Genomic DNA, 24,847 nt, shown 5'->3' on the forward strand with positions numbered 1-24,847 from the left:
CACGATGGACGAAAGGGGGGGGGGGAGAAGGGTAAAAGGGGGAGACTCATTCAATGACATGAATGGAGGGTTAGTTCTAACCCAGACAGGGGAAAACATTTAATAAAGGTTCATTTTCCGTCTCTAATACACGTAAACAGCCCTGGTCTCCTGGCGTCATATTGATTTGTTAATGCACACCGATTTTACGTTGATTCAATGTTATAGTTTTATTTGCATTGTTTGTATAAAACGATTTGCATGTAATGTCGTGCCATATCACTCACCCCTAATTATCACATCACAAAAATATCACAAAAATCACACTGTTCTCATTTTCCTTTATATATCTACTAGAGGTCAGATCTGTCCAGTATCATTTATTTTATATATGGAGATAAATGGAGTGCATTATAAGTGTCATGGAATTCTGGATCATTTACTTCTGTTACAAATCTGATAATTTTTTTTATTTATTTCTCAGTTAGGGGTGTGCCATATCATATTGTATGCAATAATACATTTTTATTTTCATTTTGTTGCAGTAGTGTATTCTTGAAATATTTTTTAATTCAGTGTTTTATCATATTGCCAAGAGTATTGTTATCACAAAAATACCATGAATTGTCATGATATTATTTTAGGACCATATCGCCCACCCCTATTTGAGGCAAACACCTGTTGCCTTAAAGCATTGTGAGTATAGAAGAGCTCCAACCATTCAAAACCTTTAAATGAGTTTTAGTTCAGTGTAAGAATGCCTATAGCGCCTGAGGTAATGTTAAATAATAGTTGTTCAAATAGTTGGTCAAAGGTAAAATGTACAGCAAAATAGCAAAGTAACTGAAATTATACAAAATGTTTAAAAGGGGGAAAAATGGAATTTAACACCTGCATTCATCTCAATCATGGCAGTGAACACACACTCACTAATTAATAAGACATAAAGACACATCCAGTGCGGTGATCTGTCACTTCAGTACCCAAGGAGCAGTTGGGGTTGGATGTCTTGCTCAGGGTCACCTCTACCGTAAACATAGAGGGTGAAGGAAATCACTGTTTATTCACTCCTTCCACTCCCACTTCATGCTGGTCCAGTGAATGGAACTGGCTACCTTCAGGAGCCATGATCACTTTTCTAACCTTTAGGCCAAAGTTGTCCCAAGTTTCATATGCAATTTGTAGTTCACACAGAAGGGGCAATACATTCCCACTCACGGGCGTGGTAGTGGGGGGAAAAGTGTACCTGACTACCCAGGGCCCAAGTAGGGGGAGGGGCCCATGAAAATCATGTTCCTTGTGTACTGGCATGGATAGGGGCCCACTGACACTGAGAGTGTACAGGGCCCAAAATTTGCTGCTACGCCCCTGTTCCCACTAGACATCATCAGAGTCTGAATAAAAACAAAGACAAATCAGAGAAATGTGTAAAGAATAAATATGTTAAAATGGCAGTATCTAGTGCATTCTACAGTAGGGCTGCAACTAACGACTATTTTAGTAGTCGACTAATCTGCCAATATATTTTTTTTAAAGTCACGATTATTTTTAGCCATACCCTCTATTTGCACTTTCTAGTGGTAAAGCTCCTCATTCAATGCATATTTTACTGCACATTCACTGTTAAACATTTAGAGCCCAAGACTCAATTATCCAAAATTTGTGCATTTTGGATAATTATATGCCACTCCTGGTGCAAAAATGTAAACAGTTCAGCTTGATTCAATGGCTTGTGATCATCCATCTTCCTCTTGGCTATATTCCAGAGATATTCAAATAACAAATAAAAAAACTAATCATGGTGTCTTATTGCCCCTACTCTATCTAGCGTTAGTAATGTTAATGAAGGAGTTAATCCTGTTTAAACCCACCTTATCAAGCTTTCTGCAGTAGTTTAACCCACCACAAGTAATATAGGAGTCAGTGTTTAAACTGTGCAGTGAGCAGAACTGCCGTTATTTCACTATCTTTCTCGCGCTGCAAGTGGCGCCCACACTGAAACCTCACTGGCCGAATAAGCATAATTTTTCTGGTCGACGTTGTCGATTACGTCGTCTAATCATTGTAGTTGTATTTTGTATATTTGTATATACTACAGATTTTAGTTCCATTGCTGCAGCTATATATATATATGTAACCCTGGTGAATAACTAGCTATAATAATTCCTAAAATAATAATGTTTATTTGAATAGTTCGTGTAATTGTTTCTAAAGAATAATCTCTGTTCAGTCACTGTTATATTTACCTGGTTTTTATTTTACTTTATTTTGTCCCATAACTCTCTGCAGTGTAGGTTTGCTGGGAGAAAGGGGGCGGGTCTGAAAGAGTGCGGGAGAAGCTGGATGGGTGCGAGAGGGAAGGAGAGAGTAAGGAGGAGTGTGAAAGAAATAAAGTTCTAGTTTTATCTAGCTAAGCTGTCTCCGTGGACTACGGAGCATTAACGTAGTATTTCAGTTGTGTTATCTGCCCGATATCACACTAAACTGTGAATACGCTGCTGATCAAGAGTAAGTTAAGTTCACTGAGTGTGTGTTAACCTAGTACAGGATAACGCTGTGCATCGTGGACGCTGGACTTGTCTGGTTGGCGAAACCAAGCGCTAGTGAGTCCAACCAAGCCGAAGATCCTGCCTGTTCGACCAGTATCGCTGGCGGTTAGCCAGTCCGGCCAGCCTGCATCTCCACAAGCTCCGTGGAGGACTGAACTGTTAGCCTAGCCACCCAAGCTAACCCCCCGTCGCCCGAGCAGCCCCGCCCGCTGTGCTGCTGCAGAGAGAGAGTGAGTGGGAGACACCGAGTGAGACTGGGTTTTCACCCGAGCGAGTTCAACCACAACGTAAGGTGGAATACTTCTGTTTACACTTTTATTTCTTGCTCGAAAGAGTGAAGCGGCCAGTGTACTTTTCGTTTTAAGGCCACCACGCACGCTAGCTACGATTCCAGGCCTGCAACGAGTACTTTTGGTTAGTTAGATGCCGGCTTAGGAGTGTGTGAGAGTGTGTGTGTGTGTGTGTGGGCCCACTACACAGTTAAAATTACAGTGTTGAGTTTATAACCATTGAGTACAGTGTTTTTGGAGGTTTATTACAGTAATTTGTATAATTAGAGAAGTCTGGTTTTATTTAAAGAAAAAGGATTTTATTTTATTTAGAGCTGAAACTGGGTTAAAACCTATTTGATTGTATTTGTTGAGAATTGATACCATATTTGTTACATTATATCTTGCTAATATATACAAATACCTGATATATATATATATATATATATATATATATATATATATATATATATATATATATTTTATAATTGCTTAACTCATATTCATATCTTCATATGTAAGTAAATAATATATCATACTGTCTTTAAAGTGTTTGTTTCTTTGCATTGTTATTCAGAGAGTGAGGACTAATTTAAACCTAGCCCTAGTAGATATTGGAGGCACCGCCATTGTACATTTTAAACTTCTGTGATAGACACGTTTCTTTCAGTAATTGGTAAAATTATAAATTTTCCACCTATATAAACCAAGAGAACTCAGGGCGCTCTTGTAGGTTATTTCAGTTACATGGGTAAAATCACTAAAACCTTGTTTAGGAGCGCTATATATATATATATATATATATATATATATATATATATATATATATATATATATATATATATATATATATATATATATATATATATATTTTTTTTTTTTTTTTTTTTTATACAAAGACTAATAAATCAATAGCATTATCAATCGCTTTATTAATGAAATTAATCTGATAGTTGTTCAGGATATTGTGTTTAAATTTATTTCTAAAAGTTGACAAAAAAAATGGGCTTTTAATTTTTTCAGTAATTTTCTGCACCACCTTTTGTTTGTATATTCAATTTTATTTCCTAGATAACATGACCATGTGGGGCCTACATGGGCAGCCCCTACCTCGAAAATATAAAGTTTTAGCTACAAGTTCTGTGTTGGCCCCTCAGTGAAGGGACCAGGATGGGCATTTAAGAATACAACTCCGTTTTCAAAATAAGCTTGGAAATCCTTATGACGGTTAAACAAATTTGCCCCAATATACACATTTAAGTAAAATTTGAGTTTATTTTTCCTGTTAAATCACTGGAAACTGCATCCACTTGTAATTTACATCCAAATCCAATATTTAGCTAATTATTAAGCTACTGCTAACCTAAATCATGTTACTTAACACTAGAAAAAGACTCCAGTGCATTAGACTGAGAGGCGTTTATATACATCAAAAGCAACAAGTCACAACACAAATTTAGAAAAGAAACTTTATTGGATGTGCCATGCACATACACGACTATCCTAGTGTAAACACAGCTGACATGCACAGAGAGACACCAGCTGAAGGCCCAAGTGCACCTGGACAGAACAAACCAGAAACCACTGCTGAGGAGATCATGTGATAAGACAGTATAAACTGGTTGTGAACACGGTACACTCTGTGGAGGACTGTGATTACTCTGATTTGTAAACGTACTGTACGGATTTATAAATCATGGCAAAAATTTGTACATGTATACATTTCCTATTAAGCCAGGTAACCTCAATCATGGATTACTGAAAATGAACCAAGCTACAGATTGATTTAAGGCCCTCGATCAGAGTATGATTTGATCTGATGGAAAGAAAACAACACAATCTCATGTAGTGGAACCATGTGATGTCAGACTCCTCCAACTCATCTGAACTCGACTCGATGTAAAAGAGCCTTAGGAGTGCCAACATACTGCACAATTCACTTGGGCATTGTTGCTTCCACTGTTGCAGTCATTTTTCTCCAAAGAACTACTTCCAGCAATGCTCATTACTCCAGGAAGGCACCTGACAGCTTAAACACAAAAAGGTAAAGTCATTTTGCCTTTAAAACAATTAGAACTAATTAACACAAATCTGAAACTTTAAATAAAACAGTGCAACTACCTATATATAATCATCTCGCTCTCACTGAAAAAAACACTTCATGCGCTTTCAAAAAAGAAAAGAAAGAATACCAATAACTTAGGTTTGGAGGTTGCACAAAACTGTAAACAATATGACATCTAAAACACTAAATGATCAGTTTTTTTTAAGAAGCCTTTGCCTGTCTATAACATACAGTTTCTCAGACAAGGATTAAGGCTAGTCATAGCCTAAGAATAATTTAAATATAAAATCTCATTTTATAACGCTGTATAGTCCAAGTCCTTAATCCTTGAATTAGAAAATGCTCCAAAATGTACATAACTGATACTGATATACGACCTTAACATTTTTAATATGCCACTTTTACAGAGCCATTTACTAAATTACCCTAACTTTGCAGGACTTTGACAGGAGTATAAAACAGTAAAACAGTGACGTAGTTGTTCCCAACTGTAGTCTAGTAGAAAATAATAGGGGGGGTTTCAATACTGTATTGATTCTCAAAAACAATTTTTAATTAATTATTAGTTTGCCTGTTAAGATTGGTGGTTAATTTTGTGTTATATCCGAATCTTGGCCACTAGATAGCAGTGTTGTACCGTGACTAGATTACACTGTTCTCATCGCATATAAAGTAAACCTTTCTCCTATATAGATTATAAAAATGTTTTTACACTGTCAGTTTTCCTACAATTGTATTTAAGCAACTAATAGGCTGGTCACGATAATTAAATAATTGGCTTATCTTACAATATATGTAAATTACTTCCATAAACTTTGCTAACCCCAATTAATCTTATTTTATCTATATCACAAAATGAATTAGCTAATGGGTCAGCGCTATTTAACAGTAGTTTTGTACTATTTCTATATTTATTTATTTAGGATATTGACAAAATGCTTATATTCTAATTCCAATTAATATGGTTAATAATTAACACCTCATTGCTTTTTAAGTTGTGTAACAGTATTAAGTTGTTATATTATCATTATTTTACTGACTAAATAGTCTGAACAAAAATAATTTCAGGTCTAACAAATCGCAATATATTGTCTTACTTACAGTATAGCAATATATTGTGATATATACCCATTACCCCTGTATTTTGATATGTATTGTATGGCCAATAAACAACCCGAGTACCCATAATACTCCAACTAATTAGTAATAATTAGGTAAATTAATAAACCTCCTCTAAGATTATTAGGAGGGATGTTAGAGCATAACAGTGGGAGTACCCCAGGACCCCAGTGTGGATCCTGAGCTATGAAGGAATACATCAGCAATTATTTTAACCTTTTAGGCAAATGGGAAAATTAAACAAAAATGTAAAAAAAAATAATATATAAACATTTCAGCCAATATAATGTGGTTATTTCATCTTAAGCACCTTTAGCAACATTTTTTAAAAATAAACGTAAAAATTAACGTATTTAGATGTCAGGTTGATAACAATAGCATATTCTTTTCATTTAAATGACCAGCAGTCAGTACGCTGCTAGCCAAGGTGAACAGCCATTACAGTTACTGTTTCTTATAATTTGTCCTGTTTAGACACTCCAAGCCTATGCTATAAGTTAAGTTTAGTTAAACTGTCTTAATGCGATGCACTTTTATTATGCTTTAGTGAGTGTATACTAATCAAGCATAACATTATGACCACCTCCTTGTTTCGACACCCATTATCCATCTTCTAAATCTACTGATTATATAGGAGCACTTTGTAGTTTAATTCTTTCAGACTGTAGTCCTTCTGTTTGTTTGCATAATTTATTATCCTTCTTTTACCCTATTCTTCAATTATCAGGACCTCACAGTAGAGATCACCACAGAGCAGCTAACATTTGGGTGGTGGGTCGTTCTCAGCACTGCAGTGACACTGGCATGATGTTGGTGAGTTAGTGTGTGTTGTACTGGAGTTTTCAGTGATAATCCACCAACAGCATCCTCTGAGTAGCTTCCTGTGAGTACTGATGAAGGACTAGAGAAAGACTTCTGGAGATGAAGCCCATTATCCACTCTGGATAATGAGCGCAGAAACAAGGAGGTGGTCATACGCCAATGCATGATCGCTGTAGAATATCAACACAGACCTAGACGCAGATCTTTGCATTTACAACACAACAGGCAATACTGGCAAATAAAACTTGGCAAAAACAAATGAGTGCAAACAGAATTCAGCTGAATAGATACCAGGCAATAAATTAAAAGCTGCCAGGAATTTGCAAAAGATTAAATTATTAACCATTGTAAGCAACTTGCAGAAGATTTAAAACTTTTCTAAAGCATATCCAAGCACCAGACAAACAGATAACTCAGTTTGACTCCGCCTCTTCCTGTTCTCCCATCTGAGCTCCATCTTCTTCTTTCTCCAGCTGGGAATCCTCTGATAAGGGAGGGCTATGCTGGGGGCATGTCGTATCTTCTGCTGTCTCATGGGTGGGTGAGGCTTTGTCTGAGCCTGGTTCCTGCTGGTCTGCAGAGACAGTGGGCTCTGTCTCATCTGCAAAAAAATAAAAATAAAATAAAAAATAAAAAAATAAATAAATTGCAAATATCAGTTAGCTCAATAAATAAAGCTATAAATAGTCACTGAAATCACTAAAGGAATAAACTGAATATCATGTTTCTATTACGGACAAAACTATCATTTTTTTCAAATTAACTACATATTAAGATAATTTTTAAATATGAAGAAAACACTGACGTGCTTTACTCACTTTGCCCTGTAGATGGCACCAATACTTTATTTATCATTCTCTCCAAAAACACCATGGGTTAGAAGTTATTTACAAGAATCTGATTTAGAATAGTCTTTATAACGGAAATTAACTACTACATAAAAAAATAACCATTTTTTTTTCAATAGTCACCAATAAGCACTTTAATGTTACACTGTAATTGAAAAGCAAATTAAAATATAGTGTGATTTAGTGGCTAATTTTCATATATAGTCCTAACCACAGACAAACCTTTAATAAATGTTGCTAAAGTGCACACTAGCACACTCTCAAAAATAAGACACAGTGCCCTATTGGCTGCCTGTTATATGGTAAATATTCCCTTTCTTGGAAAAAAAAACTATGATGAAAAATTCAGAAGAAAATTCAATAATGTGTCTTAATAAGTGCACTTATATGACTGCCCTTCCAACAGAACACAGATTGTTAAGTGCCCTTTATTGCACCCTAATGTGACAGTGGACCAAAGGTTGCACATTTAAGTAGAGGAAAAGGGATGTAGTGCTATAATAGGGGTCACCTACAGGTAGAGGACATAATGAAGTGCCCAGTTATGTCCTCCTTTAAAGACAAAGTGCTCACAGTGGATTACATCTGATATACAATGCTGTAAAGGGTCCTATATGCAAGAGGAATAAGGGGAAGATTCCTTCAGTATATGAAATGCGATGCTCTGCTGTTATCATGGGATAAACCTGACACTGCCTGTAAAGTGGCATTTTAGATAACCTTCACTGTCTAATATTGTTAAGTTAATCTTGATCAAAGATATAAACTGTTATTAGACATTGTGCATCACTTTTTGCACACTGATGGAGAGTCTAGATGCCCTTTTAATTTTTCAGCCCCCACTCTTCAAAAAGCTGAGTCTACCACTGCCAACCACTAATACATAACTTATTAACAATGGGGTGGACTTAAGGAGATAATAATTAAAGAGAGTGAATTAAGTTTTAATTCCATCTGCTGGGCAGTGAGTAATTTCCTTAAGTGTTTCCTAAGTTTAAAATAAAAAAAAAACTATAACTATAAAAACACCATGTTAATGCATATGATTTAGAATGGGAGGTCATAAAAAAAAAAAAAAACCTAATGTGTCTCAATCCTTTTGTCCATACATTATGTTTCAGTGACCACTGTTCTGCTTTTATAATGTCTGTGTCAAATATTTTCTGATGCTTGACTTGAAATTAAGCATAAAGTTCACACTTTAGCCATTCTTCTTGGATGTCTAGATTTTGCATCCAAAAGCGAAGCAAGCTACTAATTTTTTTTAGCACAATACATCTGTTACAGACTGTAAATAGTAACACTCAATCACAAACATGAATGGCTGGACATGTTTACTGTAGGCTGAAAGGAAGGATCAAATGTAACTGGGTACATGGCTGTAATATCACTTGTGTTTAGTTCCCATGTATGCACTAAAATAAAAAGTGCTGGAACTTTTACTTGTAAAAAGGGTGCAAAAACATTTTTAATCATTAGAATTAAGAAGCAGTAGTAACTGGCCCATATCATGAAAAAACACAAAAGAAATGCAGGACATATTCAAATGTCATGACAGCAAATAAATTACTGATGAGAAACTATAAAACATTGGAGAGTGTGCATGCGATATAGATTAATTAAAGAAAAAGCATGAATATTTGGTTTAAATTCAAAAAACATCATTATACAAACCCAAGATTGAATGTACCCTTAGCATCAGGCCATACATGCAAAATTAATTTAATTAGCCCAACCCTACACCTTTTTTTTATAACAAGGTTCGATGAATCATTTGCGAAGGCACTGGTTTAGTATAGCACAGTGAGTAATTTTTGTAAATCAGTGAGTCATCATAAAGATCTCCTTCTCAGTGGTTAGAGTGATGGGTCTAATAAACTACCACTGTTGAATACCTGAGCAAGGACTTTAAGAACCATAATCCAACATCCTGATGAATTACCATTACCTGGCAACCCTAATCTAGTTTATACCCGTGTTTATTCAGCCTTTTTAGGTAGCTCTAAAGTCATTCATATGAACGTGTACATTAAATCCCCAAATAACTCCTGCATAAACCAGAGTGTGATAGAGATACACATGAGTGTGTATTTGTAACAACATGCCCTCACAGATATACACACACCTGACTGGACCCGTTAATACAGTGAATACAGTTAGAAAACTACCATTAAAAAGCCATTCCTCCAGAAACAGCACATATGGACAACTGTACAGCTGACTAGACCTCCTTAATGTAGTGTGGCTACATTAAAAATAAAGGGGTCAAATTTATCTTAGAATTGGATAACAATTATTTGCTTCCCTGCAATACTGTAATTCCCCAGTGAACCCGAAATACTGCAATCTAATGCAGTGAAAAATACAAAATGGGAATTACTGACAACTAGTGGAAAGCAGAGGTACTGCAACTATTGGAAATGCACGTACACCAAGCCCAGTGTATGGGGAGTACACATCACGAGAAAGATCAATTTCGTCCACATATCTCCAAAATGTCAAAGTAGCACAGCATATATTCACTCGAAAGTGAATTTTCTCGTGATGACCTATATTATGTGTATATATATATATACACACACACATATATATATATATTATACACGATATAAATTGAATTAATTTTATATACATCTATCTATCTATCCCACTGATCAGGAAACTTTAAAACAATAGAAAGCAGAACTTCCAGATTTACATGATCTCAAAAAGAGAAAATGGAAAAAAATGGAAAATAGCGTTATAATGGGTATTATATGCGTCCACCCCAACTAATACTAACACTAATTAGTTACTGAGAATGAAGTATGTAGTATAGATATATACTCAACTCAAATACATACTCAGAACTGGTGGGTGTTTAAATGTGGTTACAACACACACTATTATCCCACAAAGCAATGTGACCATGGAAAGGGACGAGCTACTCACATCTGGATCAACACTGTAAAACTGGATCAGCACAGCACAAGTGCAGCAGCATTGACAACTTCTAAAATCTTTTCACATTTAAATCCACTGTGTTTGGGTAGAGGTGAAGCTTGCATGAAGGTGGAGGGTTGGGGCCACTGATCTACAGCACATGAATTCAACATTCTCGCACACAACAGACCCCTGATCACAAGAGCCGCTTTGAAACAATGACTGGCATCCTTACAGCGATTAGCAAGGTGGTTACAGGATTGAACTTTGTATTGAGTATGCGTGCATGTGTTTGCTGCTGTTTTGCATGTGTACTTGTAAGCAAAAAGGAAAGAGTGAGAAGTGGGCAGAGTGTGTACGAGATCAAGAGAGAGAGCATGCTTGTACATATAAGAGAGCTGAAACGCGAGTTATAGAACCTCCGAGATTTATTCTGAAACTGTGAACTTTGCTCCATGGTGTAGTACCCGAGGTGGGGGCAAGACGCCTTGACACTAAACCCTCTAAAACACAGACACACACAAACACACATATATATATATATACACACAAACTCATGAACATAAATCAATGAGATGGAAAAAAAAAAGACAGACCAGGTGACTGCTTTAGATTCTTTGATACTGGCAGATCCAGGCAGATTCTAGTTAATTATACCATTTAAAAGCACATGGGGTACCTTCATGGGCGTCACTGTCCTCTGGTGTGTCCGTGGCTGCTGAGGACGGCGGGTTGGGAGACTCAGAGCGAAGGCGGCGTTCAAAATTGAACTCTGGCAGTCTGGGAGCTTGTGGCCTAGTCTTCCTCGCCGGGTTCATGAAGTAGCAATACGCACAACGAAAAGCTGGAAACCAACATATGAATAAGAATTTATGTGTATTCATAGGCAATGTCTAGATGTAGGATTACATACACTCTATGTATGTGTGTATGCATTTGTATGTATTATTTAAATATGCCAATGAAATGCAGATTAAAGACTTACACAAATATTCATATTCCTCTTTCAGGGCCATGCCGTTATGAGAGAAACACTGCTGACAAATTAAAGCATATCTGAGGAAGACAATAAAACAGAGAGAATAAAAGATTCAGAAAAGTTTCTCAAATATTGTGAATTTTAAACATACTTTTTCATTATTCACCAAACAAAAGACTGTAATGTATTATGTATACATTTCTAAAAAGAGCTGCCATAATCCACAGCCTATAAATTCATAGTGCTGTCTAATTATATCATTCATTTAGGCCCCAAGATGCATTTTGCATTTTTTCATAGTTATGCCCTGTACCAGATGCAGGTAACTGCAGACATATTACAAATAAGGTACACTAGTGTAATAGATAAACAATTTGTTTGGCAATATTTATATTATTTTAGACACTAAATGTTTGTGATTCATTAAAGACTTCTTAATGTATGTGATAAATGCACTGTATTGTGCCAACAAACAAATATATTTAGCAGAGAAAAATATTACCACACATAACAGTTATTACATCTTGTTTCTGGTATCAGATGTTGGAATCTAGTTTATGCACCTTGCAGCCATGTCATGTTGACGTTGAGCACTTTACTGAAACTTATGTTCAAAGTCTGAAAGACTGAAGGTCACAGGGCAGGATTGAGTTTGCACAGTCTGTATTTAGAAACTATGGTACAAAAATAGTAATCTAATACTTTAGATCATATACATCTACCAATTTAGCCCAGCCCATTCAATCATTCATTCAGCTCAGACTCAGCAGCCAATCAGACCACAGGTTGTTCACGTATGTGTGATTTTTTTTTTAGCAGAATAAATAATAGTGATGGCAAAAAACATTATTTAGCTACTGATAAGTGTGTTGTGTAAATGTGTACATAAATATGTAACTTTGACATTTATTTGGACAAATGGATCACCTGTTCTGAGGGCCATCTCCCACAAGGTACTCGATAACCCGATCCACTGAACTGCGTTCTCGAGGTAGGATGGGGCGAGCCAGTGGTGGACCTGGGGGGTACATTCCTGGAAAAGCATCATGATATATCACATAAAACATGGCATAAAGAGTAGAACTAATTACATTTCACTTTCACTGCCTCATTTAAGAGGTAGTTCTCACACAAACAATATGTAATAGCTCAGGGTTACAGTTTATATTAAACTATTTTTTACTATATACTATATACTCCTATTTTAGATTTTATTGGTTCAGCCTTTCCTAAGAAAATTGTTTGTTTTGGCATGTGTGAGCTGTAGGTAATCCATAGAATTATGTCCCAATCCCAGTTAGTGGCTTAAGAGCTTAACTGGCTTTAAATTTTGCTGCATTCTCCAGAATGTCTCTTCTTAAAGTATTGGTCTGGCCAAAAATGAAATGTACACATTTTCCACATTCTCTGCAGATGTACTTGATCGGTAGACATGCTTAGTGGCAAAATTTTTGTTTACTGAAGATAAAAAATTTGTGAGCACTTGAAACCAACTTATTTTATTACTATTTTAGGGAAACACATGCCCACATGCTTCTTAATCTGCATGCAGGGATAATACAGACACAATCTGTATTACAATATGCACTATACTGCAAAAGTATTTATTCACCCATACAAATCCTTAAATTCAGGTGTTCAATCACTTGCGTGGCCACAGGTGGTACTGTGATAGGATGCCCTGTTCAACAAATCTAGTTGTGAAATTATCTCGCTACTAAAATATTCCATAGTCAACTGTCAGTGATATAACCAACACTATAATGGAACGACTGATAATGACAGCAACTCGACAACAAAGCTGTAGGCCAAATAAAATGTCGATGCTTAGGTGCATAGTGCACAGAGGTTCACAAATCAATAACAGCAATCAATAACTACAAGACCTCCAAACTTTGTGGCCTTCAGATTAGCTCAGGAACAGCAGAGTAGAAAGCTTCATGGAATGGGTTTCCATTGCCAAGCAGTTACATACAAGCTTTACATCACCGATTGCAAGTATTGGATGCTGCAGTGTAAACTACAGAACCACTGCTATCAGAGCATTGGAGACATGGTCTCTGGACTGACAAATCACACTTTTCCATAAAGGAACCCAACTGACAAATCTGGCTTTGCAGTTGTGAAGAAAACGGTACTTGTCTGTGAATTGTAAAGTTTAGTGGAGGGGGGGATTATAGTGTTGGGTTGTTTTTCAGGAGTTGGGCTCCACTCCTTAGCTCCAGTGAAATGCACCCTTAATGCTTGAGCCAAAAGAATTTGTACAATTCCCTGGTCTCAACTTCACAGGAACAGTTTGAGGATGGCTCCTTTCTGTTCCAACATTACTGCACACCAATGCACAAAGCATGTCCATAAAGACATGAATCAGTAAGTTTGGTGAGGAAGAACTCAACCTGATAGAACACCTTTGGGATTAAATTAGAGCAGGGACTGCAAGCTAGGCCCTCTCTTCCAACACTGGTGTCTGACTTCACAAATGTGCTTCTGGAAGAATGGTTAAAAACACCCATGAACACACTCCTAAACCTTGTGGAAAGCCTTCTCAGAAGAGATGGAGCTGTTATTGCAGCAAAGAACAGGCCAACATCATATTAAACTCTAGGGATCAAGAATGTCTATATGCACATGAAGGCAGATGAGCAAATACTTTACGCAATATAGTTTATTTCCTTATTAATATTGATACAATATAATTTAATATCAATATAAACAGTATAAAAGCCACCGCCTGTGGTGTACGTCATCTCACGCTGAATACTAAATTTATATTACAGCCCTAAGCCAGTTTTGCAGGATGACAGGTTGGGGGAACCTTATTGGTTTGGTTATGTTTTGTGGTTTGTTATAAGATAAAAACGTCTGTATGTTATAAAGATCAGAATGGCAGTGCATACTGGAATACAGAAAATCATATCATTATTGTAACATATACTGGCACAGTATTCTGATTTATTACTAAACTCCTGATATTAATTCATGTTTGTGCATTAAACCCTGTTCATGTGAAATGGTGGCTGTTTGTATGCATGTTTCGTGAGACACAATACTGCACATGTCCTTGTCTAACCTGCTCCAGGTGAAGGTGAATAGGGACTGGCATGCCTCCTCATTTGTGGAGGTGTCTCCATGCCGCTGGCCATTTGTGGGCTGGATGCTGCCGAAGCAGCAAGGCCTTTCTCTGGAGGGCCTCCAGGTGCTGCACGAAGGGGTGTGGCTCCAGGGGCCATGGGACGGGGCCCTGGAGTGGCCATGACAACATGACGTTGCCTTAGGTCTGGAGATAACACAGAATGAGTTAAATTCACATCACACCCACTCATGGCAGTACAGCTTATAGCTGTAAGAGGTAATAAAGTATGCAGAGAAACGGAGACTACTGTAAGTAATTACAGAACTACAAAGTGCACTATAAAAGGTAGAGCTGCAAAAAAAGATTATACAGGATGTAGAACACACACACAAACACACCTTGCCCTGGTTTGGGAGTCATATGAGGTCGCACTGGAGTAGCTTCTGCTTCCTGTTAAAATAAAAACGAAATGAAATGTTTTTCAGATGTTTTATGCACAATAGATAAAATGCTTTCAATGCAATTATGCAATTAGGGGTTCTTTAGGGGAGAAAAAAAGAATGTTTTCAATGAAAACTGAAGACTCACTGCTTTCTTTTTCGATTCAGGGTCAAACCTCTCCAAAATTAATTTTGCATTTTTGTAGGTTTCTGTTTCCATCACTTCTTCAAGCTAAAAAAGACATACCTCATTAGTCTTGCGTATACAGTATATGTAGTTAAAATACTCATACATGTCATGTCAGAGCTAAACATATTTAAAACACACAAATTAAATATAAGCAAATAAAAAATAAATAACGCTTACTATTTTTCTTTTATCTGCCTTTAAATCTTCTAATCTTTCATCTGAAAGAAAAGAGCAGTCATCATTAAGTAATCCATATGTAATGCTTAAAGTTTAGTTTAAAAAGATTTGGACAATATGCTTTTTTCATCTCAGTCCGTCCATTCCCCACTTAATTTCATGTGATGTTAAAATAATTCCACACAAAAACTTACTGTTCCTTTCTGTGCGTTTTGAGAAGAGGAAGATGAGAAGCCTGCGCACCAACCACACCCTGTAAATAAAAAGAAATTTCACAGAAAAAGAAACTATGAGCAAAATATATACATACATAGTGTAGATTTTTTTTGTATTTTGTTAAAAAAAAGGGAACAAAGGTAAAATATGTGGAAAATGTAGAGACAATGGAAAACCACATGCACACATTACAGAGGCCCGTTTGCCAAAGAAGAAAGTATGGATACTGCCTGCAGTCCTTAACTGTCCCGAAAAGAACAGTTATAAAAAAAAGTGTGGTACACTGATGTATTTGCAGAAACAATTGGACAAAACAAGACCTGAATGACTTATTTTTTTGGTATTCTCAGTGATCTTTTTTAAATGTTGTGGAAAGAAACAGCAACATTACAAAGTGTTAAATGGAATGTGTCACAGGTCTGAAATGCATTAATAAATGAAAATGTACAAATTAAATGAAGGTGACCAGAAAAAAGTGGAAATATATTGGAATCATATTGTCTAAAATCAAATAAAAATCAAAAGAACTGAATTTTACATACTGTCCCAACTTCTGATTTGGGGTTGTACATTAATTATATGGTGATTTCAGCTGATACTATACATACATCGATCTGTAAAAAATTATGTTAACGTTTTGACGCACTGATTTATTCTAGAACCTTTAATTATTGTGCCAAATTTGCACCAGCATTCTCCCATAATTTCTGCATGCACATTACTTGGCACATTTAAATATTCTAATTTAAAAAGCATCAAAATAATTCTGAAATAGCATAATAAAGAAAAAAACTGAATATTATGGTTAATCCACTTAATAAAATCACAATTAATACAAAGAAAAGTCAACCATTCTTTGTAGAATTTATGAAGTAGATGTTAACCTAGAGTTCCAGAGAGGTTGAGCGCAGCACTGCTTTTCTAAACGAACACAGCTGATCAGACTGATCTAACTGATGAGCTTATACACAGGTACCAACATTGTGGCTTCATAAAGCTTCAGGACTGGGTCCTGGACTCTGACTCCACATCATAAAGAAGTGAGATGAAGGCTTACAGTGCTGGAAAGGCGATTAGAGGCAGTGCAGTGATGATCCGGGCAGTCCACTGTTCGGGCAGGTACAAGTAATAGATGCACACACAGGTGAGCAGATAGAGGGTAGCGGAGTAAAAGAGCAGGCGGCCCACCCATAACTTCTGTAGACGCTGATTCTTTGCACGAAATTCCTCAAGATCCTTAATGTCCTACAAGGGTACATTCACATGATAAACTAACGGTAACCTGGCATGTGGATTTATGTGACAAGAGGTAGTTTGGTGGAGTGCATGGAGTCTGAGACATACTAACAGATATATGTCTTACATACAATTCAGCAATGTAATTAAAATGAGCAGGGCACAATATTTGAACACAATAAACAAATCCTACCTTATCCAGGCCCTCAAGGAGTTCCACTGTGGAAGGTTTCGCCTGTAAATTGTAAAATTGTATTAGGCTGTATCTCAAAAACTGCTACCTAATCCCATATGAGGTAAGATATAAATACTATGGCTTCTTCTAATAATAACCAAGTACTATGCTAAATGGGCCACCATGTGTCTGTATATATGAATTTCTATCACAGTTTAACATGATTAGCTACATATACTCTACACAATATATACATTTATATATACTTACCCTCCATCGTGAAATTATGGCCCCCATAGTGTTTGTTCACACCTGAACAAAAGCAAAGGACATAAGGTGTAACTACCCAGTGCTTACATATACGATTTAAATTCATACTCATACAAATTAATATTTAAACCCAGTAGTTCTCAACAGTTTAACTCTGTATGTAAGCCCACCCTGTGATCCTTTACTCTCCTAACTACGGCACTATAATTATTACCATAATAGAGCAGAACCCTGTGGAACTCCACAAGATGTGCTAAACCAACTGGTTATAAAGTATTTACCAATAGTTTCTGCATTAGAATGAACAGCTAAATGACGACGCTTGTTCAAGGGGTTGCCATTTAGACTTCATAGTTCACTCCTGCTCCTCTTTCCGGAAAAATCCAGGTATACCAGCTTTCTGAGATGTCTAGTTATTTAGCTTACTGGTTCTTAAATAGACTGATCATAGCTTTTAACAGTTTTTTTTAATAAATAGGTTAACAAAACAATGAATAGACCTATTAAAACTAAAAAAAAAAAAAAAAAAGAGATAAAAACATAAATTTATGAATTTTAAAGTAGTATGGCCAGTGTCTGCCCATTACAGCATTCAATACATACATCAGCAAGTATAGGTTTAAAATATCTAGATGTATGGCTGGGTGATATAGTTAAAAATAAATAAATAAAGATATCTATATTCTTTAAATATATGAGGGTTTCTTGATTTTTGTTCTTATATAACAATTCCAGGCTTTTTAAGTTAGTGATATGCAGGCCCTGAACCCCATTAAAAACTTATGGAACATAATCAAGAGGAAGATGGATGATCACGAGCCATCAAACAAAGCGGAACTGCTTAAATTTTTGCACCAGGAGTGGGATAAAATAATCCAAAAGCAGTGTGAAAGACTGGTGGAGAGCATGCAGACACATATGAAAGCTGTGATTAAAAATCTGGGTTATTCTGCCAATTATTGATTCTGAACTCTTCCTCAAATAAAAATTTGGTATTGTTGTTTCTAAATAAATATGAACTTGTTTTCCTTGCATTATTTGAGATTTAAAAGCACTGCATCTTTTTTGGTAATTTGACAATTTCTCATGTTCTGCAAATAAATGCTCTAACGACAATTTTTTTTTTATTTGGAATTTGGGAGAAATGTTATCAGTAGTTTATCTAATAAATTTTTATTAGACAATTTTTATTTTACTGAAACATATCATAAACATTTCTGAAACATAAATCAGTGATTTTTTTTGCAGGTTTCTCTACAGATATTCCCTCTGGAGCATCTATTATTCCATTCTAAAAATCACATTAAAAAAGAAATTATACTAATTAAATTAATTCGATTAACCTCGAACAACACGCCAGTAGATGGCATGACTGTTTAAGTGTAGGTAGCACACGTGTTTCAGAGAAATGACTTGTGGTGCTGCTAGACATGAGAAGTTTGGTGTGATAATGAGCAGTAGCTACATGATCTAATAAGACTGAGAACCGTTGGTTTAACTGGTTGTAATGTTGCCGATTCACGCTGAACTACGCCATCTTGTAAGTCAAACTTTCCAAAACCAGGAGAAACAGATTAGCAGCTCATATCCATGTATACTGCCTATCTATCTACTGCATCTCATGACCTGCAGTTAGTTAGCTAATGAAGAGGGGCCAAAGATAAAGGTCTGGGTTCACTGTTACATAAATATCCAAACTATGGCAAGTTATGGCCTGTCAAATCCAGCATACAACTCACATACACAACAATACTTCAGCTGCAGTCCGAATGGTTTCTAAATACGTATTGCTTAAAACGTCTTCCTGGCAACACCACAGTCTTTTTTAAGTCAGTCAGGTTAGCTTACACTCTGCTGCTGTTAGCCTGGGAGCTAATGCAGAAACACTGTCGAATACCGCAGACAGGCTGAAGCTAACTCTGAAATATAGATGATAAACAGTCTCTAACACTGAACCGGTTTAAACTCCGGTAAGCCTGTCTGTAGCAGCGCGCGCATACTTAAATAAATGAACCTGATTTACTGACCCAGCGGGAGCACGGCGCTGCTGCTGTGCCCTGAGCGTGAAGTGAGCGCGTGAACACACTGAAATGGGTGTGCGGTCTCGCCGCCACCCGCCAAAATAAAGGTCCAACACCAGTCAGAGCATTTTTAAAAATGACCGCATGATCACGTGAGGTTTCACCACTGGACGCTGAATTTATTTATTCTAATGATCCTAATGATGTGGATGAAGAAGGGTTGTGGGATCACTTTTTCCCTCACTTTTCTCCGTGCGTGTTAGTATAAACACAGCATATTCTTGCATTTAATCTAAAATAAATATTTTCATACAAAAAAAAAAAGAAATTAAACGCGATAACTCAAACATTACCACATTTGCCGTGGTCTGTTGAAAGTAGCTATTAATTGGTGGACAACTACAGGTAAGTTAGATTTTATTTGTTTGTTTAAAGCACAATTTGCTGTTATTTGGATGTATTTAGTGACACATACTAAGCAGTAAGCTATGCGTTAATTATTTTATAACAGATAATCAGCAATTTAAGCTACAAATAAACGAAGAATAAAAACTTATAAAATACGCAGAAACACAGTTATCTGAATTCGTAGACATATGGAAAACGAGGCAGCTGCTTAATCTCTGTGTACTGCATTACACGCTACTGGAGACCTAAAATCACCGAGATGATCATCGGACACGGAAAACAGCAGGGCCGTCAGAGGTGTCCTTTCACTGCAACAACTACAAACATTTCGTCAGTACATTTTCATTCATAACCATTACTTCATGTGAATATTATTAATTAATAAATCATCTCTGTCTCTCTCTCAGTATGATTACGGTCTCTGCACTGTCTCTGGTATAATTATGGTCACTGTATCTGTTATCCACAACATACAGCCGTAAGAACAGCATAATCATGAATGGAATTATAATACAAAGAACAATTATTCAAAATAAATAATATTAAAAAAAAGATAAAGCTATATATACGTTTATTAAAGAATTTATAAACGTATATATATATAAATTCAAATAGACAGAAGAGAAGATAAGAGAAGAGAAGACAAAAGAAGATTAAGAGAGAAGAGAGGAAATGGGACGTAATGGGATGAGGAAATAGAAGATAAAAAGGGCAAAGAAAAGATGAAAAATTAAACATAGAAATTGTCCATATAATTCAGGTAGATTACAACAACAGTACAAGAAGAGAAAAAAGTGAATAAAATAGAATATAATAGAATAGAAGAGAAGAGAAGAGAGAAGAAGAGCAGCAAATAACAGAGATAAAAACGGAGAATAAAGCAGAAGAGAAGAAAAGGTAAAGAACAAAGTAAAGTGTGATAGAAAATGGGAGAAAATAAATGAGAATAAATAAGAAAAGAAGAAAGGATGATACAGGAAAAGAGAAGACCAGAGTAAATAAGAGGATATCATGAAAGATAATAGAAAATAATGTTATAGAAGATAAGAGTAAAGAAAAAGAAAAAAAACACATTAGAAACAAAAAAGAGAAGAGAAAATGAGGACAAAAGAAAGAAATGAGAGAGAAGAAGAGAAGAAAGCATTGCTTGATGTAATTTAAATAAAGCAATAGAGAAGAGCTGAAAAAAACGAGAAAAGCAGAAAAATATAAAGAAATATAATAGAGAACAGATGAATAGAGAGAATAAATTAGAGGAGCTGATGGCTGTGTATCAGACTGAATCATCTTCTGCAGCTAGAACATCTTCAAACCTCAGTCCAGACTGTGGCCTTTCACTGATTGTGTGTGTGTGTTTTTGTGTAAGTGTTGTGTGTGTGTGTGCACTGCGCTTGCTGTGTGTGTGTGTGTGTGTTCTTTGTGCAGCAGCAGCAGCAGCTCTGTGGTCTCTGCGCTCTGATTTACAGCCGCGGCAGTAAAAGCGCTTTACGAGGCTCGCGCTCCCGCCATTGGCCGCGCGGAGAACCGGGGACCAACACACACACACCTCCGCCTCTCAGCCTGTATAGAAGAAGCACTCACTATACACAACACACACAGACACACACATACACACACACTGCTCCTGAGAACGGGCTGCTGCAGTGTCTCGCGGTGAGTGAAGATTAATTACATTATAATCTTTAAATCCTAAACTTTTAAAAACGAACATTTCCTGCACATTTCTTTCTTTCTGACTTTTGAATGCAAGTTCAATACCTATTTTTTTGTCTTAGTGGTGAACTTTAAATTTTTCGTCTGTTTATTGTGAATGTGAATTATTAAGATTTAGAATTTAGAAAAAAATATATAATTAAGAGCAAGACTGGATAAACAGCAAATTAAGGATCAGGTTTCTTTTTTGAAGAATAATGAATCTGCTTTTTTTGTTCTTAGAGCTGAGAAGAAGCTGGTCTGAACAAAAGCCAGTGCAGGAGAGGAGCTTCTCCCAGTTTATTACTTTACTGCATTGCGGAGACAGACTGGGGGTGGGGTAGGGTTGGATTTGGGGTGTGGGGGTAAAATGTCCGATTTTTTTTTTCCTTTAGATTAATTGTTTAATTTTAAGTATTTTATTTTTGTTAGTTTGGGGTTTGAAGAACGAATTAAACCAAATTTTAATATATAATATATATATATATATATATATATATATATATATATATATATATATATATATATATATATATATATATAAAATACAAAATAGATAAATTTATCAGATTAATGCCAATTTTACAGAAAATATATCAATATAGATATTTTTCTGAATTAATTTAATTTTTTGCCACAATGTTTTTTCAACAGGTTTTGCATACATTTTCTATTTTAAAAAAAGCACAATACAAAAGGAATGCTCGTCCGGACTGTGAAAATCACCTGCATTATTCTTTTTTTTCTTAATAATCTGTATTAAATAACAAATTGTTTTTGTTTGTCTTTTTTATTTATTTGTTAAATTATGTTTAGACTTTGTATGTGTTTTAACGTGAGCCATCCAGTTCTTGTTGTGAGTTAAAAGCGTGTGAGCTCTGTTTCGTCGTCTATATATACCCTGTAGAACCGAATGTGTGTTGGCAGTGCGCAGTCACACACTCGGTTTTAGGGGAGTCTATGGGCGACGCAAAAGCTTCGGTCTGAGCGAAGGACACCTCCGGAACAATCACTCTCATTATCAGCTGCTCCCAAATCCACTGATGAAAAGATGATGTTCCTTTCCATTAAGCGATGTGATCAGCACTACCAATAACGCTATAAAGTGCCATAGAATACCACAGGATAGAATTTATATCTTATTTAAATGATAAATATTCAAACATATAATAGAAGAGAATTTATAAACATCTTTTACTGACACAGAGAATCAGAATCAGAGATAGCAATAGAATACAGGAGAATGCGCCAATAGCTGTAAAATACAAAGATGCTATTTAATAAAATGTATACCGTATAGAACAGTACAGAAAAAAAATTAAACCTTCTAATTAATTCAAAATATATTTTCCTCCTTATCTGGTCACATGAGGCTAATATTTCATCTTTTTCAGGGAGCAACTGCGGAATATACCGAAGCCGAGATCAGCCCCCAAACATTTCCATGGGCTAGGCATTATTTAATGTTATCCTTTATCAATGTATTCCCTTTTTAAAATTAATGCATATTTGAAAAGTACACTTTGATGTGTACACTACATACTTTTATATTTATTTTTTCCTCAAGCCTCATTGTTAATAATAATAAAGATGAAAATGTCTGAAACGAGCTAGCTATTCATCTATCATCCCTCGCTTCTGAATGCATTTTTATTAAAGAAATAACACGAACTTGTTTCTTGCTGTCCCATTTTATAAAGTGAACAATGGTTTGAAAATACAGTGATACGTGTCCATATACATTTTTACAGGTTTTGATTCCGCTGTTTGCATGTAATTTAGCGTATCACGTAACATACGCTAACAGTACTAACAATTATTATTATTATTATTATTATTATTATTATTATTATTATTATTATTATTGTTGTTGTTTGTTGGCAGAACATTTCGCCTAAAAGCATTGTGAGTCACCCGATTCGAATCGGGTGTGTGAGTGTAGAAGGCCATTCAAACCATTCAAAATCTTTAAATGAGCATTTATTCATTGTCAGAACTTAAACTTTGGTGTTTGTTAGGCAGTGTTAAATAAAGGTTATCTTTCCATCATCAACATTAAACGAAATTTCATGTAATGTACCGCAAAGTAACGTTTATTCAATGTTATTTGCTATCAGTGTCTGTTCAAATCAATGTCTGTTTCATGTATCGTTTGATCCTTTGTCTTATTTGTAAATTTCTGAGAAGCTACTTTGAGACAACACGAGTTGTAAAGCGCTACAGGAATAAAGCTGTTTACTGCAGGAGGCTGTGTGTAATTTTATGACCCACGTAGTGCAATAGATAGGCAGCCACTTGGTAATAATTCAGTTTGAATCTCGCATTAAGAAGCAGAACATGCTTCATGGTCTGATAATAATAATAATAATAATAATAATAATAATAATAATAATAATAATAATAATAATAATAATAATAATGTCAGTATTACTACACTTATTTCAGATGAACTAGAAAGACAATTAAACACGGTAGGGCTCTCTGTACTGAGACTTACGGTCAGTCTTGGTCAGTTACATTCTGAACAGAGCTTGAGAATAATTTGCATCTCCATGGAAACGGATCGCTGGAATGGTGGTGGTGGGAGGTATAGAGGAGTGTTAATCTTTTTTTTTTTTAACATTTTATAGTTTTCTTTAATGTGCAAGTTTTTTTTCCACATATTTCACGTGTTCAAAATTTCTTTTAAAATAATTTATACTAATTTATACTAATAAAATATATCAAATTATATAAACGTGTCTTAGAATTCCCTGTCTATCCATTTTGGAATAAACCCCACCCCTTTTAAGAAAATAAAGGTTGACGTCAGTAATTATTTGAAGAAATTCAACTGTATCATTAAAACAGAAGCACGAAGAATTTAACAGTCAAAAGTCAAAAGAATAAAAAAACGTATTGAGAGCCAAAAGGCTAAAATATTCCTGCTTCCTGTGTTTACTAAGAGTTATTGAAAAATTGACATTGATATTGTTACAGAATGAGGGTACGAATTTAAACAACTTTTCTGAAAAACACAAAAGCTACATTATTATACGCATGGTATGTCATTAACGAATGGTATGAGTCATTAATTACCAGATAAAGTTACAACACAAACACATTAATAAAGTACTGGCAAAGTACAGTCAAAGAGTCGGATCTGAGAGTCTATAAAGAGGTGTGTTTGACCACCAGTGGTACCTCCCGAGTGAGTTTAAAATTAATGGGTTCATACAGATAATTTTTAGGAAATCATTGTATATTTTAATACTTAAAGCTTTTATACTTGAACCTTTTAACGTGCTCTGACTGTAAATCAACTAAACAATTGATCAGCTCACAGCAGCAGTAATGCTAACATCTTTACTGTATGATAATCGTTTGATTTATTTTTTCACCATTACTTAATTTTACA

General features: G+C 35.6%; 1 protein-coding gene across 4 annotated transcripts; it reads right to left on the reverse strand.

Annotated features, from left to right (window-relative positions):
* Nucleotides 1-4,252: 4,252 nt before the first annotated feature.
* On the reverse strand, nucleotides 4,253-23,966 carry lnpk (lunapark, ER junction formation factor). Of its 4 annotated transcripts, none has more exons than XM_049479545.1 (14): nucleotides 23,948-23,966; nucleotides 17,330-17,371; nucleotides 17,078-17,119; nucleotides 16,706-16,893; nucleotides 15,627-15,685; nucleotides 15,433-15,473; nucleotides 15,214-15,297; nucleotides 15,024-15,075; nucleotides 14,623-14,829; nucleotides 12,480-12,585; nucleotides 11,559-11,629; nucleotides 11,253-11,417; nucleotides 10,993-11,076; nucleotides 4,253-7,404 (listed from the first exon to the last, which is right to left on the reverse strand). In XM_049479545.1, the coding sequence occupies exons 2-14, from the start codon at nucleotides 17,354-17,356 to the stop codon at nucleotides 7,217-7,219; spliced, it is 1,314 nt and encodes a 437-aa protein (XP_049335502.1). In that variant the 5' UTR covers nucleotides 17,357-17,371; nucleotides 23,948-23,966; the 3' UTR covers nucleotides 4,253-7,216. The 4 variants fall into 4 exon arrangements, with proteins under 4 accessions (XP_049335502.1, XP_007248899.3, XP_007248900.3 ...); XM_007248837.4 differs by lacking the exon at nucleotides 23,948-23,966 and adding an exon at nucleotides 19,357-19,454; XM_007248838.4 differs by lacking the exon at nucleotides 23,948-23,966 and adding an exon at nucleotides 19,178-19,290.
* Nucleotides 23,967-24,847: the final 881 nt, after the last annotated feature.

The sequence above is a fragment of the Astyanax mexicanus genome, chromosome 5 (assembly GCF_023375975.1).
Source record: "Astyanax mexicanus isolate ESR-SI-001 chromosome 5, AstMex3_surface, whole genome shotgun sequence".
NCBI lineage: Eukaryota > Metazoa > Chordata > Actinopteri > Characiformes > Acestrorhamphidae > Astyanax > Astyanax mexicanus.